Here is a 16,891-nt window from a genome sequence, read left to right on the forward strand (position 1 = left end):
CACCCATCATCATCATCATTATTATTATTTACTATTAGCATATTTTTATGCTGAGAGTTAATACTGTTTTAATTATGCTTTCAAATTTCTTAGAAGAAAGGCATCATCCTTGGCAAGTATCACAAATAAAATTTACGTAGGAAGAAAGTTGATTTACATAATCATCTAATCAGTTGATTATTACTTCCTTTTGAGAACTTTCACAATAGCTACAGTGAAATCCAGAGATAAATACTGTGCCCTGTGATTATGTGAATTTGAATATAATGCAGTCAGAATATGCTTCCCATCTCTTCAACAAACTTATCTTGGTCATTATATTAATCTCAACACTGAGATTTATGCGACTTAGTTTTTTATACTACCACTACAGCATCATAGAAGGATTTTATTATATTTTATTTTTTAATTTATATTTTATTTATTATCATTTTTAAAAATTTTCTTGCCACATCATGCAACATGTAGGATCTTAGTTCCCCAACCGGGGATCGAACCTGCGCCCTCCAGCAGTGGAAGCTCAGAGTCTTAACCACTGGACTGCCAGGGAAGTCCCGATTTTATTATATTTTACATTTGGATGTCATCACTGTGACGGTCTTTGGATGTGTCCCTTTGGCCAGGCTACAGTCCCTAGTTATTCCATCAAACACTAATCTAGGTGTTGCTGTGAAGGTATTTCATAGACGTGATTAAAGTCTACAGTCAGTCCACATTAACTAAGAGATTATCCTAGTTAATCTGAGTGGGTCTGATTCAACCAGTTGAAAGGTCAAAACCAGAACTGAGGCTTTTCTGAGGAAAAAGAAATTCCACCTGTGGACAGCAAGCTTCAGTTTGTGCCTGTGATTCCCAGCCTGTCCTGCATGCCAGTCTGCCCTCTGGCCTTTAGGTCTGCCCAGCCCGCCCCACAATCATGTAAGCCAATTCTTGCAATAAATCTCTTAATAAATATCTTCTACTAGTTCTGCTTCCCTGGGTTAAATGCTGAGATAGCCATGAAATTTTTGTTTCTTTTTGCATTAAATCTAATTGGCTGCACTTTGACATAGAAGGTAGAAACTTCTCCTAAAGGTTCTCTTTATTATGAATGAGCTGAGTGGGGTTAATTATTTTCATGATAGATGTGAAAATGCTTTTAATTCAACAGGTTCCTCTATTTTGCTATTTCTTTCTTACCTTTCCATTTCAGAAAGAACGATCAGATGTATAATAGATTCAATAACAACCTTCCTTTGTAAATCAACCTTTTATAATTTAAAAATAAATATATTTAGCTATTGCATATAAGTGAAAAAGAGAAAATAAAACCCTCATGTCTAATTGGCAAAAAAGTTGAAACTCATATAAAAATAAATATTTCCTTAAGATTTAAAAGTAGGTTTTAGAAAGGCCTTAGATTTTAGAAAAGGAAGTGCAATAAGAAATCATTTCATCAAGATAGAGGCAAACATTGTCACTGCTTTGCCAGTGACAATCTAATTTCAAATGACTTAGCAGGAAAATTTTTATAACTCTCCTAGACAGAATGTCTTAAAACTGTCTCTTAATACTGATAGTCTTTTGCCAAGTTTCATTTCATCCTTAATTACTCTGAGAATTTCTAAAACTAGAATACACATACAGGCTTTAAAAGCTAATTTGAAAATAAAAACCCAAAGGAAGCAGGATTTGAAACTAAACTCAGATTTTAATTTAACAAAAAGTATCATTCATGACAATTTTTTCTAAGATAAATGAAGCAGTCCTTTTAAAAAAACTTCACTTTTAGAAATGTTAAACATTTATTCATTTTCTTATTGGGAGCTCTTTTCCTGGTTGTAATAAGAATATGCACAAATAATCATACATTTTGATTTTGAATATTGCAACCCAAAATTCAAAGAGGTTTTTTCATATAGGTTAGGTACTATTGTAAAATAAATTAATTTAAATTACAAAGGACTAGTACCAATATATATCTAAGAACTGTATTACCATTTACTTGTAATAACAAACATGTGCTTTGACGTTTTCATTTATTATTATAAAAATCGAGTTTTCAATGAAGACTATGGTTGTGAAAATAAATTTGAATTAAACAGTCCTTTAAACATAAACTAAAAATCATGGAAGAGTAAAATGTCAAGCAAGTGAACATTTTTCCTGTGATATATACATAAATATTGTCATGTAAACAAAAGCAAAGATCAAGATTAAGTTAAATATCCTTGTCAGCAACTGAAATACATAGATTAAAATGGTTATTTTATGTTCTTCATGCTTCCACTGAACACAGCTGGCATAAGCACAGCAATAGGAATTGGATGAATCTTTGCATTCCCCTCATACGCTTTGGGAGGATACGTACAATAAAGATACCTCTCTATGAGAAAAGAAAATATTAGAGGAATCAGACTCCTGAAAATCATGACTTTCAAATATTAAGTCACCTTTTTTGCTCTTCTGTGAAACTACATGGTTTATCAGAATTTTGCCAGTTGAAAGACGGTAAAGCTGACACTGGCGTGATCCAGCACTAATACGAGTGGCAGCAAATTAGGCACAATTACAGGCTTTCCTCTCAATGCGCATTATCCATGCACTAGGAGATAATGGCTTCCAACACAAAACAAACATTTTTTGGATAAAACAGACAATATTTAAGTGGATATATTTTCCACAGGAGTGTTTCTTTGAAGTATGCCCCAGAGACCACTTGAATCAGCATCAGGCCAAATACTCAACAAAATAAAAGTGTGCATTTGTGGGCCCAATCTCAGACCCTCTGGGGGCCCTGGGGATCTGTACTGTTAACAAGCCCCCCCGGGAATACTTAGACACAAATTCATATGAAAGTTGGAATGTCACTCTTGCAGACTATTGGGGATTTCTTTTGACTCTTTCTTTGACCACAAATATTTCATTATCTCTTTCCTGCTTCTTACTTATTCACCAGAAGGAAAAACAAAACCAAAAACATTTCTGATTTTGTCAGCCAGTGGTGACAACTAGTAGTGGTATTTTTTTTCCCTCAGACAAATGTAGGAGAATAGGCAACATACGATACTGCACCTAAATTTTTCAAAGGTACACCACAGTACTTTTTTTTTAAAGCTTTCAAAATGTATACATGATAAAAACGTTCAAAATGGTTTGTAAACTGTCATCTGATCAAGACAATCCAGTGTAAAGAGAACTGCTATTCAGTGTGGTTGCTGAATTCTCACAAAGGTCCCTCACGGTTGTCTTTCACAAACACTGAGCCTCTTAGCAGGCACCCCAGAGCTCTCACCAAACGATGCACTGTCTACCAGGCAGCACTAAAGTACCTAAGGATTGCTCATAAAAACAGGACAAAGAAAACAAAAGCTCAGTTTCAGCTCCAACCACAAAAGGAGTCTCAAGACCTACGGCCAATATGTAAGATGAATACAGATCATGCTGACTTTCCTCAGAGAAAGTCTAATTTCAAATATACTTATTAATATCTGCCTGAAATCTAGTTTATATTGGAAGTGGAAAGCATGATACACTTCAATGTGCTACTAATATCTACTACAGTGTTTATGTTCTGTAAGATCCCTATGGATAAAAGCGATTTTGCCTGTGACTAATATAAATTAGAAACCAAAGAGGTAGGCAAGTATCATCAGAAGATGATCTCAAAACAACATGTTGAATAACATGCTTGAATCCCAAAAGAGAAGTTAACTGGAAAATGAGATCCAATACCATGACAACCGCCTCAAGAGCAGGGTTTCCCAGGTCTTTCATGATGACGTCCACCTTCCAAAGTCCTGATTCCTGATATGGTGCCATATGCTCTTCAGATATTCAATTTTAAGAAACATCTGATGAAGTAAAATGTAAAACAATAATACTGGAGACAAAAGAGTGAAGTTGATATCAGCTGGGCTCTTTAAAAATCTCTACTTTCGGGCTTCCCTGGTGGTGCAGTGGTTGAGAGTCCGCCTGCCGATGCAGGGGACACGGGTTCGTGCCCCGGTCTGGGAAGATCCCACATGCCGCCGAGTGGCTGGGCCCGTGAGCCATGGCCGCTGAGCCTGCGCGTCCGGAGCCTGTGCTCCGCAACGGGAGAGGCCACAACAGTGAGAGGCCCAGGTACCGCAAAAAAAAAAAAAAAAAAATCTCTACTCTCACATTAGAGTTGGACAAGACCTTGAAGATTCATCTAGTCCAACTCTCTGGTTGTACAACTGAAGAAAAGTGGCTAATTTCCCACTGGTCACAAAGCACTATAATTCTGAAAACATGCTATAAATCCAAAAAATGTTCAAGGTTAACTTGCCTATTTATAAAGCCCATGATGTAGCCAAGAGGCTACACTTTCAGCACTTATGGCCATAGTCTGAAGCTCCATCCCCGGGGGATGTTTTATAACGTGTTCCCATGATTAGAGAAAGAAGGGCACCAAAGGCCCTGGTTGCACCTGGGGTGGGGGAGAGGCAGAACATCATCAAGAGAAAAATAATTTGAAACCCCAGACCTGCCTTAATAAAAACTTGCTCTAGGCTCAGACCAGGGCTTATCTTCACCTCTTTACAGGAGACACACCTCTGAGCACATTCACGTTCTTCAATAGCCATCTCTGCTCTGGGCAAGCACTGGGGCAACAATGCTGTTCTGCCCAGAACATTGAGAAACACATCTGGACAACTGGTAACATCTAAACCCACAGGGCAAAGACCTATATACAGCTGTATTTAACTTCTCAGTCATTGTCACTTGTTTTGCAAACCAAAAAATTGCCTTATTTCCTTATACCCTTACTTACCTAAGATTTTTAGTTCCGCTCTAAAAAGGTAGTTACAAATGATTTTATTTTTTCTTTTCTATTTTCCAGACTTTCTGTAATGGTTTCACATTTCTTTTGGTAATACAAAAAATGAAGCTATTTTTAAAAAGAAGGTTTTAGTCTAAAAGAAAATGAAAGGATACACATAGTTCCCTCTTGACTCTGAAACGTCCAAACCTGAACCTGAACGAGGTGTCCGTGTAGTACAGTAGAAATGCAGTCTCAGGACTCGGACAGAGTTTTGGATCCCAGCTCTACCACGAACCTTGGGCAGGGTTTTAGTCTCTCTGAGACTTGCCTTCTTCATCTGCAAAAAGGAAGAAATAATACTTCCCTCACAGGATGCTGTGAGGATAAAATGATGCACAGGGCCTGGCACATGGCAGACGTCTACTAAATGGTGCCCTTCTCCCCACTGGACTCAGAGAATCCTTGGGTAAAAGGAATCGCCACAGCCTGCACCAGCCACAGCCTCACTGCATCCCATTGAAATTCGCAAGGGTGCTCTATCTCAACTCTGCCCTACCGCTCCAAAGAATCACTATTGTGCTTAGAAAAAATTCTTCATTTTTATGTTCCCTCCTTTAAAACTGTACATACAGACAAAACATTTTTAAAAAACTATCTTCCTAGAAATAATGCAATGTTTTCTAAAGCACAACATGTCATGTATAAAAACAATTCTGAAAAACATGACTGAATTAGTTTGTACATTGTTTCTTAAAGTGCACCAAAGTAAATATTCATGACCTTTAGAATGTCACTAACCCCCTTGGGTTATTTTTTTAAATAAAACTAAATATTTATCTACTGAGATGTATGTGGTTTTTGGCTCCAATGTGATGGCAAAAAGCAGCAGTGTCTTCCAGAAAAAAATAATTGATAAACTCGACAAAGCATCTTAGCAGCATTACAGAATAGCTACAATTCACTGTAACTGCAGGCTCAATAAAGCACAATCCTGATTCCTACTAGAAAAACAAAATCAATCAAAGGAACAGAAAACCATCTCCCCACCCTAAGTCAAGGATTTCTCTTGAACCCTGGAGGTAACAGGTGTGATCACTTCCCTATTGTGTATCCTTGGTAACAGACTTATAACTAATCACCATTCTTTCTTCACACTGCACACACACACACACACACACACACACTCCCTATGAAAAACAATATAGTTTAAGTGGAGAAGCCACGAGAAAAAAATTCGAAGTCAGATAAAGAACAACCATCACCCAAAACGTCAGGCAGTTCCAATATTCACACCACCGTCCGATGTTCCCCACACACGTAGACAGCACTGGGGCGTATCCGTCGCCTTGTGTGGCCAGGGAGCCGCGGCAAAAACTTGAGGGACTTAGGCATCATGTCCAGGCAGGCGTCATGGAATTTCTTAATCCTCCAGTAGTAAATCAGTGGGTTCAATGCAGACTTGAGGTAGCAGAGCCAGAGTAGCCAGGTGCTAATCTCAAAAAAGTTGTGTTGATAGTAAAAGTGCTTGCTGAATGTCGCCACAAGGCTGTAAGTGGTGAATGGGGCCCAGCAGAAAATGAAGACAGCAAAGAGAATCAAAATGGTTGTGAAGGCACGTGTTTTAAAGCCCATGTCAATGCTCATCTGGAAGGGTCTCTGTAGACTCATGAGACCCAGTTTGCTGGCCTGGCTGAGGCATATACCTTCGGGGTAGCTATGGATCCTCAAGGCATTGTGCCGAAGGGTATTGAGTATGCCCATAAACGAATACAGTATCACCAGAAAGGGTAGGAAGAAAGAAATGAGAGAAATCAAAATCACGTAAGCCTGGTAACCTGGATTGGTTGTGTACCCAAACACACACTGCGGGGCTCGGGAAGGTATCTGCAGGTCAGGGTTTCCTACTGCCAAAGGAAAAGCTACACAAAAAGAAGTTGCCCAGGAAACTGCAATGAGAACCTTAGCCCTATATGGATTCAGCTTATCCTGCCTCTGGACTATAATAAGAAACCTATCGATGCTAATGATGAGCAGGATGGCTACTCCCTCTATCACAAACAACCAGAAAAACATGGCAGATACCCTACAGAAGAATTTCCCAAAAATCCATCTGGTGGTAAGAATGGTGACCAAGGCAAAGGGCATGTTCAGAACTGCAAGCAACATGTCTGCAAAAGCCAGGCTGGCCAGGAGGATGTTAATGGCGGAGCGCATGGCAGCTTTTTGGTAAACCATGAGGCACACAACCAAGTTCCCAAGAAAAGACACAAAGAGAATAAATATCATTATAGCAGAAAGGATGATCTGGAGAGGCAAGTTTAGGCTCTTTAAAACCGCTGGTGTTGGGGGCACAGCTGTACTATTCAGTGTCAAGGAACTCATCCCGGTGGGAGCCATGGTTTCAAAACTGTATCTAAGCAGCGAACCCATGTCGGGATGCTGGAATGGTGGAGGGACCGTAATATTCATGTTGGTGTTTTCATAAACTACGAATGTTGTGTTGGATGCCCCAGTATGGGACGCAGTCAACACTGCAGAGAACACCATGGTTTCAGCAGGATGGAAGGTGCCGGCAGAGATGTAGGTGTTCTTCAAGTATTTCAACACAGAGCAGCAGTATCATGTTTCACTGATGGGCTTGGAAACACACTCTGGAAAACGCACAAAGACTTCCATCTTCCATAGGAGTCCTTTTGCCTGAAAACAAGCCCAAAACACAAAAAAATGAATGGGAATGAGTTTTGTAAATAACATTTGACTTCTTACTTTTCATCATGAAGGACCAGTTTTCTGCTTTTTTTAACCCTTTAAAAACATTTAAGTCTCTAGCTTAGTCATCACTAAAGTACTGTAGTTCTGTTGTTTCATTTTTAGTCAACTACAATGGAAATTTCATGACATTCATGTATAAAGTGAAAGTGAAAAGAATGAAAAGGTATTACTGCCTTAAAGGCAAAAATTATAACTTTACAGTTAATTTTTCTTTTAAATTTCCAGGAGCAGCATAGCCTTTCCACAGTCACTATTAATACAGATTTTATTAATAATGGTTCTCCTGAGAGTATTCCTGATAGATCTTTGGTACAGGTTCATATTCCATTTTTACATTAGCACAAAACTAGTGGGCAAAGAACCTTGAAATCAGTATCCTATTTAACACATGATAATCAGACACTTTTGCTCTAACACTTTCACAAGTAGGCACTAGGTTATTTCCAGTGAAGGGTCTGAAACAGTTTCCTGGCTTTCTATTTTATTTGTAAGTGTTTCTTCCCAGAAATCCCACCACATAACTACTGGAGAAGTTATTCAAGAAGAGAAGAAAAATTATCTGTAAAACGTCTTGGTCATATTTTTAAGACTTCCTTTCTTTGCTAAAGCTCTCTTTGCTTCTCCTATTCTCTCTTCTTTCCCATGCACCCATTTCCACCCTTTATTTTCTGATACAAATACTTCCACCTTCTCAATTTCTTCTCCCTAAGCCTTGTATGTCAGCAACTTGATAGATGTCAACCAAGAAATAAAGATGGGGATTCTAAAGAAGATGACTAGGAAAATATTCAGGCGTGAATAATGCATTCTAGAAAACATTTCGTTTCCTTGCTCCAAAAAGTTTATCAGCTTTCTCTTATCCTAACCCCCAACTTCTTAATTTCTGTGACCCTGGAGTTCTCTGTAAAGGACTTCCTTAATCTACTATCTTCCTAACCCACTTCTGTTATGTAGGTTCTTACTTCTTTACTGGAGAGGTAGCTTTAATCTCTTTAAGTAGAAAGAACTGTCTTTGGATCTCTGGGTAGATTCCTTTAATAAATCCCTAAGATTGGGGGGGGGTGCACAGTAGTTTAAGACAATGCTGTAATTTTCTCATTATTTGAATTTACCATTACTCATTGATCTTAGGGGTAAATGCTAAAAGTTCATTTATTCATTTCCTATAGTATTGAGGGTAGAAGCATCCCATTTACGAGACCCAATATCCAGCACTGTAGCCAAATCACGGGCTCTCTACTATACTCATATCTACAATCCCCAATTTGTGGTCCAGGGCTAACCTTATGAAGGAGGAGAATATTCATCTGTTTGTTCAAAATATTAACTGTACTATACACTTTCACTGTTATAGCTTAATTTCTTTGTCTCTACTATATGTTATCCATCCTCACATGTTCACTTTGAAATGAAAAACATACCTGGATAAGATGCCCCACTAATCCAGTGACTCCCAAACTTTATTAACCACAAAGGGCCAATGGAAAAAGGGGCAGTGGTAGCTTTACACCATAATCACCACAAGTCTCTTTATAACTACCTAAATATACATACAAATAAGAATAAAGACGGTGCTTACTACATAAATCAGCCTCAATACGATTCTATCTCTAGAGAAAAATTATAAATGTGTACCTTAGGCAAATGTGTATATTAAGCCTAAGGTAACAGTGATAACTGTGCTTGACCAAGTAAACCAACATATCCATCCTGAAGGTAGCACACACTTTAAAACACTTAGTTTTCTCGACCATGTTGAGGAACTAAAACAAAAAATGGAACGGAGCCAAAACAAAACCATAATTTGAAAGATGCTTTTTAAGCTTGATACATGTGTAAATATAGTCACAACATTTTACTGCCATTGTAAAAACTTCTAACTCAAGTCACTCAATTATTCATCCATCAAATATTTATTTCAGAGCCTACTATGAGCCAGGCACTGGAGAGACAGTGATGAACAAACGGTTCCTGGAATTCTGGTTAAACAGGACCGAACCACCACCTCAAAATTACACTGAAATGACAGTAAAGGGATTTTTAAAAATAAAATGCACAACTCAAAAGGACAAGAAGTATGAATGAAAGATACATCAATAGATAAGAGATTTTTTTTAATGTTTCAAAGCAAAAAGCAGATGGTGGTGTGGTAACGGAACAAAGTAGAACAGAGAACTTTTTATCTTCAATACTTACACAGAAATATGCTTAGAAGAAGCTGAAACACCCTGTAGATCCCCAGAGAAGCTCTGGATTAGGAGGTACCAGTTACCACAGTAAGTGTAGGTGTGGCTGAAAACTGGGAAATTGAAGAATCTATACACAGAGCCATCGGAACCCCACTCCAGGCTCGGGGGTCTTCTCCTCCAGCAACCACATGAAAGCACGTACTCCTGTGCCGGTAGCCCAAGTCGCTGGCACAAGTGAACCTGATAAGCACTAAACTTTAGCATATTGGTGCAGGGCTGAACACAGCAGGACGGGATGAATGTCTGCACATTCAGTATGAGAATCTAGCCCCCATCTCCACCCTGTTCCCAGACAGCCAGCAGCCAGGCATATGCTACCGTGCAGGACTGAAGGACTCGTCATTTCCAGTAACTTAAAAACTCCTAGAGGAAAAAATTCTAGATACTAACACTTGATGGTGTCCCAAGAAACATGCCAGCTTGGTGCCCAGTTATCCTCGATACTGAAGTCCACCCACTATCAAGGCCAACCCACACACACAGAGCTTCCAATCAGTTTTTCAGTGCTCATTAAATAGAAATGGTAAATTTCCCAAATATATAAAGAATCTATAAAAGGATTAAACAAAAGCAATGTTGTAGTTAAACATTAAGGAAAAGAACTGGAATTTCTAATAACAGGGAACGTAACATACATGAAGTTAATAATGCCTTTGCCCTGGTATCTGTACATGCTCTTCATTCACTGTACTCCTGGCTACCAGAATAGAAATATTCTCTGGCCTTTCTTTTCTCACTGCAAAGTGTAATAACCAAAGCAGAGCTTTTGAATACTCGTTGTAACTATGTTGAAAGATTTTTTCCTCTGAGGTATTCTCATCAAATACCATTGTGACCTGCAGTTTCTTTGAATTTCACAGAAGACTAAATAAAAGCTTTATACTTAAAATTTGTACTTCCACAGGAAATGGGACAGTAGCAACATAAGAACAGTAGAAAATTAGCTCAGGTCAGTAATACTTGCTTAACAGTCCTAATGTTTAATCTAGGCTAGTCTTTATTTGCCATTTGTCAGAAACTCTCGTTACATATTCTAAGAAAAAATTAAAATTGTATGTGAAGGTTTATATATATGTATATATATTCATACACACACCTCACATGTATGTACACACGTAAAACTCACGTATGGCAGAAGTGATTGAATTTATGATTCTTTCTCTTGTCTTATAGCATCTACAGAAACAACACTGGGGCAATCAGATTAATGACACAAGTGTTTTATGTTTGGGGTACGCCAGAATTTCACAATTACTGGGGCTTCACAGGCTGGAATGGGCAGTGGAGGTTGTAGAATTCCCCTGGTCTTCGTCCTTTAGTCTTATCTGCAATTCCAGTGCTTTAGATATTTGTTTCAATTCTCTGAAAAAAGTGTATGCTCCTAAAAGGCAGAGACTGATTTTATAGATCTCACTGTCCCCTATGACTACTATGCTTTGCACACAGCCAATGCATATATGGTAAATTATATTTATTTGCATTATGCTTTGTCAGATCAGAGAATTTCTTCTTTACTCATTTTAATATTTATTTATACATTATATGTACATAATTTTGCTTAAAAAATTATCAAGAGTTTTTCAATGACAGTCAAATCCTGTACTACCCTTCACCATTCCACTTGTTCTTAGAGGCAGTCATTTTTAATTATTTTAAAGGTTTTTATCAAAAGTACTTATTCTTTATATATCTAAATAATATGAAGAAATTGCTTTTTGATTTGATTTATCAATATTGTATATTATGTCCTGATTTCCTGTTAGGATAAGGGTTTAGCTGCCATTGCACCTCCTAACTTACTTCTCATCCCTTCATACTACCAAAATCTTCATTTGAAAATTTTGAATTACAGAAGTTAGTGTTTCTATTAATGTATTTAGGTTAATAGTATATTTACTGATAAGCTAAAATAATGTTTTCTTTCTTGTATACATTTTGGATTTCCTAGAATAAATAATTTACTTTTTATTTTCAATTTTTAAAAATAACTATCAATATTTTTTTACCTGCTCCACCTGAGAGATTTTTTTTTTTGCGGTACACGGGCCTCTCACTGCTGTGGCCTCTCCCACGGAGCACAGGTTCCGGACGCACAGGCCCAGCAGCCATGGCTCACAGGCCCAGCCGCTCCGCGACATGTGGGATCTTCCCGGACCGGGGCATAAACCCGTGTCCCCTGCATCAGCAGGCGGACTCTCAACCACTGCGCCACCAGGGAAGCCCCACCTGAGAGATTTTTATACCTAGAAGTATTATACTTTGGAAGGTCAGATTTATCAACTACATTTTTATCTTGGAGTCATTCTTTTGGCCTCATGTCCCTCCCTGAAGTGATACACTTCTCTCTGTTACAAAGATGCCAGCCAGAAACATCTCTTTACTACCATCTTGGAAATCCTCCTTTCTGCCTTGGGCTCTTGGCTTCCATATTTCCTAGGTCCTTTGTCTTCCACTTCACTGCTTCCTTTCTGTTCAATTCCTTCTTTTCCAGGAACCAATTGCTTTTGAAGGAAGAACACAAGGGAGGTAAATTTTGAGTCCTGTATGTTTGAGTAAGTCTTTATTTGTTCATACTAATTGTCTCAGTTTAGAATTCTCAGATGAAAATAATTTTCTCTGAGAATTTTGAAGGTGTTGTTCTACATCAGTGGTTCTCAAAGTTGAGGGTATATAAGAATCACCTGGAGCATCTGTTAAACTACAGACTCCTGAGCCCCACCCCCTGAGTCTCTAAGTCTGTGGTCTGGGGTGGGGCCTGGAATTTGCATTTCTGGAGGAGAGAAAAACTTAAATTGAGAACTTTAAATTCCAAGCTCAAGGATTAGATGAAGATCCAGAAAGCTTCTTCAACAACAGTGAAAGAAAACTTTTATCTCCTATTGCCCCAGAAATGGAATTTCTGAAAACTAAATCAAAGTCTAATCCTATGGGTGGCAATGTTACAATGCAAATTGAATTCCCAACCTTACAGAGTCTCTTCTGTTAAAGTTAGGGCCTGACGGGGAAGGAGTAGGGGCCTGAAAATTGGGATGAGGATATATGGGTATTTTGATGAAGCTGAGGCTTAGGACCTTGTGCTGCAGTCTTCTTTACCAATAGTAATAGCCTTTCCTCCCTTGCCTAATGAGGTTAGCTCTCTCTTTGCCTGAAAAATCAGTAAGGGCCTCACCTAAGATAGCATCTTGCAAGGGACTTTTGCCCTTCCTAAGGACCCTGCTCCATCTACCTCTCTCGCTTGTAGACCTACGACCAGAATCAAGTCCCAGCAGAATCCAGTGTGAGGTATAAATTGTGACCTAGAAAGAAGTACCATTTATATCAAAAGATATGCAAGATAATTCCAATTTACATAGACAGAAACCAGGGAGTATGCATGGAAACGGATGCTGAGGGTATTGAGTCAGCTTAGAAGGAATATATTGTTAGATCAGATCAAATGTATTGATATGGGCACACTAAACCAAGATTCTGGATTCTCTGTGCTAGCTCAAACGGCTGAAAATGCCTCTAATAGTATGTTCGGTTGGTTGGCGGAAGCCTGGTCCCCAAGGTAACCTACACTACATGAAACTGAGATGCCATAACTCCTTGGTGGAGAGGGAACTATCCAAAGACTTCAGCAGATAGGAATGCTGAACTGGATTTATCACGTACAACCTGCTCACCCACTTATAACTACATCACTTGGTAGGACCCAGAGGGCACTGCCTTCACCAAGTCTTTGAGAGATACACTGGTTGAAAGGACCAGCAGCATCCTTGAAGAGCTCTATGGTAGCTACTCTCTGAAGACCAGGAATGACAATGGGCAATGTTGTCATCCAAGAAATGGGTTCCTAAATTGAATGGGGATGATAGTATCTCAGAGTGGCAGGGACTCAGTGACAGTACTTAACAAAAGATGAGGTGAGCATGATTATCAAAATGGGCAGCGAGCAAAAGCTGAAATCAGAATAGTCTGACCTGCAGAGATCACTGGTGCTTGATCATGGTGTTTCTAAGAGAGAAATAGTTAGAAAGCTACCAAGTGCTACTTGATCTGTATAAGCAGCAAAGCTATAATAGAGAAAAATGCAACTCCTCAATCAATTCCCAAACTTGAGCCAGGACACAGATCTAGAACCTCTTGTATTCATGAAAGCCAGGCCCCTTCGAGGAAGGACCTTGCTACACAGCTATAAATTTATACTATAAATCTTCCAGCCTTCCCCAAAAAACCTGCAACAAATTACCAGGGTATACACTGAGGAAGGGGAAATAATCAGAACTTTGTGGGATTGTTGGATATGGCTCTGAAATGACTCTCGTTCCTGGAGACCCCAAATGGTACTGTGTTCCACCATGCGGAGTAGGGGCTTATAGAAGTCACATGATTAATGGAGTCTGTGCTCACTTCCAGCTACCACTCACCCCAGAACTCATGCCATCATTATTTTCCCAGTTCTGAAATGTGGAGTTGGTACCGACACACTCAGCAGCTGGCAGACTCCCTCACTGGTTCCCAGACGTGTGGAGTTAGGGCTATAATGTTAAGAAAGGCCAGGTGAAACTCCTAGCACTACCTCTACCTATGAAAACCGGAGACCACTTTGTTCCTGTAGAGACTGCAGAGATTAGGGTCATCATCAAGGACTTAAACGACGAAGGTGATCATTCCTAAAACATCCACATTCGACTTGCCTATCTGGCATTAGAGAAAACAGATGGATCTTGCAGAGTGCAGATGCTGTACCAGATGTGATTTCCTTGCTAGAATAAATAAACACACTCCCTGGCATCTGGTACACAGCTATTGATCGGGCAAATTATTATTTTTTTCTTTATATGTGCTAGCAAAGAATGCCTGAGCAGTTTGGCTCCAGCTGGCACCCTACTACACTACCTCAGGGTTCTATCAGCTCTCCAGCACACTCTCATAATCTAGTCCACAGGGACCTTGACTGCCTCTCCATTCTGTAGAATGTCATGCTTTCCATTACGTGCTGACTGAGAAGTAATTAGTAACTACTCTATACTTGGAAATACACAGGTGTGCCAAAGGTGGGGAAAGAGTACTACAAAAATTTGACCTACCATCTTTGTAAACTTTCTAGGGATCTTGTAGTAGGTCAAGATATCTCTTTCTACCACTAAAAAATAGGCACAGTACTTAGTAGCCTTTTTGGATTTTGATGGCATCATATACTTATTTGGGTATGTTATTCTAACCCACTTATTAAGTAGCTTGCAAAGCTGCCAGGTTTGAGTGGGACATTTAATAAGAGAAGGCTCAGCAACAGATCCAGAGTGCCATGACAGCTGCTTTGCCACTTGGGCTACATGACCCAACAGCTTCACTGGTGTTTTAAGTGTCTGTGGCAGGTAGGGGCTGCTACATAGTATGGCATTTGGCAGTCCTTTTATAGGTGAACAGAGACCTTTGGGATTTTGAACAAAGCTACAGAGCGTGAGCATTTCACGTGAACGGCGTTATCTGACCTTCCAAAGCCATAAAATTGGGTATGCACAGAGCTCTTCAACCTTAAACAGAAGAAGTGTATATGAAATCAGGCCTGGCAAGTCCTATGAGCACAGTTAGGTTAACATAAGCAAGTGGCTCATATTCCCATAGCTCTTATTCTTGCTACACTGATCCTCTCTTCAAACGTCACCTGTGACCTCACTAAGACGAGTTCCTTATGACCAACCAGTTAACTAAAGAAGAAAAATTCAGGCGTGATTTAGAAATGGTTCTATACAATATATTGGTGCCACCCAAGAGTGAAGAGTTGTAACACAACAGCCCCACTCAGGAGGCCTTAAGGTCACGGCAGAGGGAAAACTTCCCAGAGGGCAAAGCTTTGAATGGTATATAGTCATTCATTACTCGGTGTCCCAGGGGATTGGTTCCAGTACCCCCACGGATATCAAAATCCAAGGATGCTCAAGTCCTTTACATAAAATGGCATAGTATTTGCATATAACCCACACACATTTTCCTGTGTACTTTAAATCATCTCTAGATTACTTTTAACACCTAATACAATGTAAATGCTATGTAAATAGCTGTAAATACAATGTAAAAGCTATGTAAATAGCTGGTGTGCAGCAAACTCAAGTTTTGCTTTTTGAAACATTCTGAATGTTTTTCCAAGTGTTCTCGACTGGCCATTGGTTGAATCTGCAGATGCAGAACCAGCAAATACAGAGGGCCTACTGTACCTGGTTGTTCATTTTGAAAGAGACACGTCAGAAGTACTGATCTACACTCATTCGTGGACAGTAGCTAATGGTTTGGCTGGCCATATACATGCTCACCAAATAGCAACTTCACAGATAAGGAGGTAAATAATCTGGTAGAGAAGATGATGCATTCTACAGGGGCCAAGCAGCCTTTTTCTCTACTCTTGTTCTTCTCAAAAGGGATTATGAACAAAGTGGCCATGGAAGTCCAGATGGAAGTTGTACACGGCTCAGCAACATGGGATTTCCACGCACCAAAATGAATCTGGCTACAGCCACTTAGTACTTAATCTGACAACGCTGAGGCCAAAACTTGACTTAGTGAATATGGCATCATTGTCTGGGGCACCCGCCAGCCATCTGGTGGCAGGTTGATTACATGGACTACTTCCATCATGGAACACTTTGTTCTCATTGGAATACACTCATATCCTGGATAATTTTATCAAATTAAACTGTCAATCATAAGATCAGTATGTTTAATAGCTGTACTTCCTTTCTTTCACAGAATATCCCATATGTATACAGAGAAAAATAATCAGAAAGCTAAAAATCTCTACCTTTTCAGTTACACATTTGGAATAAAACAGCAGAAATGCAAAAAGAGAACATTTAGAATTGTGTTTTTAAGTACTTAGAAGCATATCAAGATATTTAGTCCGTACTCAAAGCAGGAATTTGTATTCTTAAAGAGGATAACTTCTTTCCTCCTGAGTTTTTCTAGAAAGTAGAGTGTGAAAGAATGTCTTAAGCTTTTTTAATATATATAAATTAGCTTTTTTAAAATTTCATAGCAACTCTGAGATTATTACTATTATAATCCCCATTTTAAGTATGAGGAATTAAATACCAACAAACTAGATAATTCAGAAGAAATGGAC

At 39.0% G+C, this 16,891-nt stretch overlaps 1 protein-coding gene across 2 annotated transcripts in view; it reads right to left on the reverse strand.

Moving 5' to 3' along the window:
* Positions 1 to 1,654: 1,654 nt before the first annotated feature.
* The window catches only part of GPR63 (G protein-coupled receptor 63), a 53,160-nt gene continuing 37,923 nt past the window's right edge, over positions 1,655 to 16,891 (reverse strand). The window contains exons 2-3 of one of the 2 annotated variants that reach the window (XR_012324752.1): positions 4,942 to 7,465; positions 1,655 to 3,833 (exon numbers count right to left, since the gene is read on the reverse strand). Coding sequence is in view for 1 of the 2 variants with exons in the window: in XM_004326370.4 (XP_004326418.1) it covers positions 6,056 to 7,315 (1,260 nt within the window). In the remaining variant the exon portion in view is untranslated. Of the gene's footprint in view, positions 7,466 to 16,891 lie in introns of both variants that reach the window. The other variant, XM_004326370.4, reaches the window with a different exon arrangement.

Source organism: Tursiops truncatus, chromosome 12, assembly GCF_011762595.2.
Source record: "Tursiops truncatus isolate mTurTru1 chromosome 12, mTurTru1.mat.Y, whole genome shotgun sequence".
NCBI classification, from domain to species: Eukaryota; Metazoa; Chordata; class Mammalia; order Artiodactyla; family Delphinidae; genus Tursiops; species Tursiops truncatus.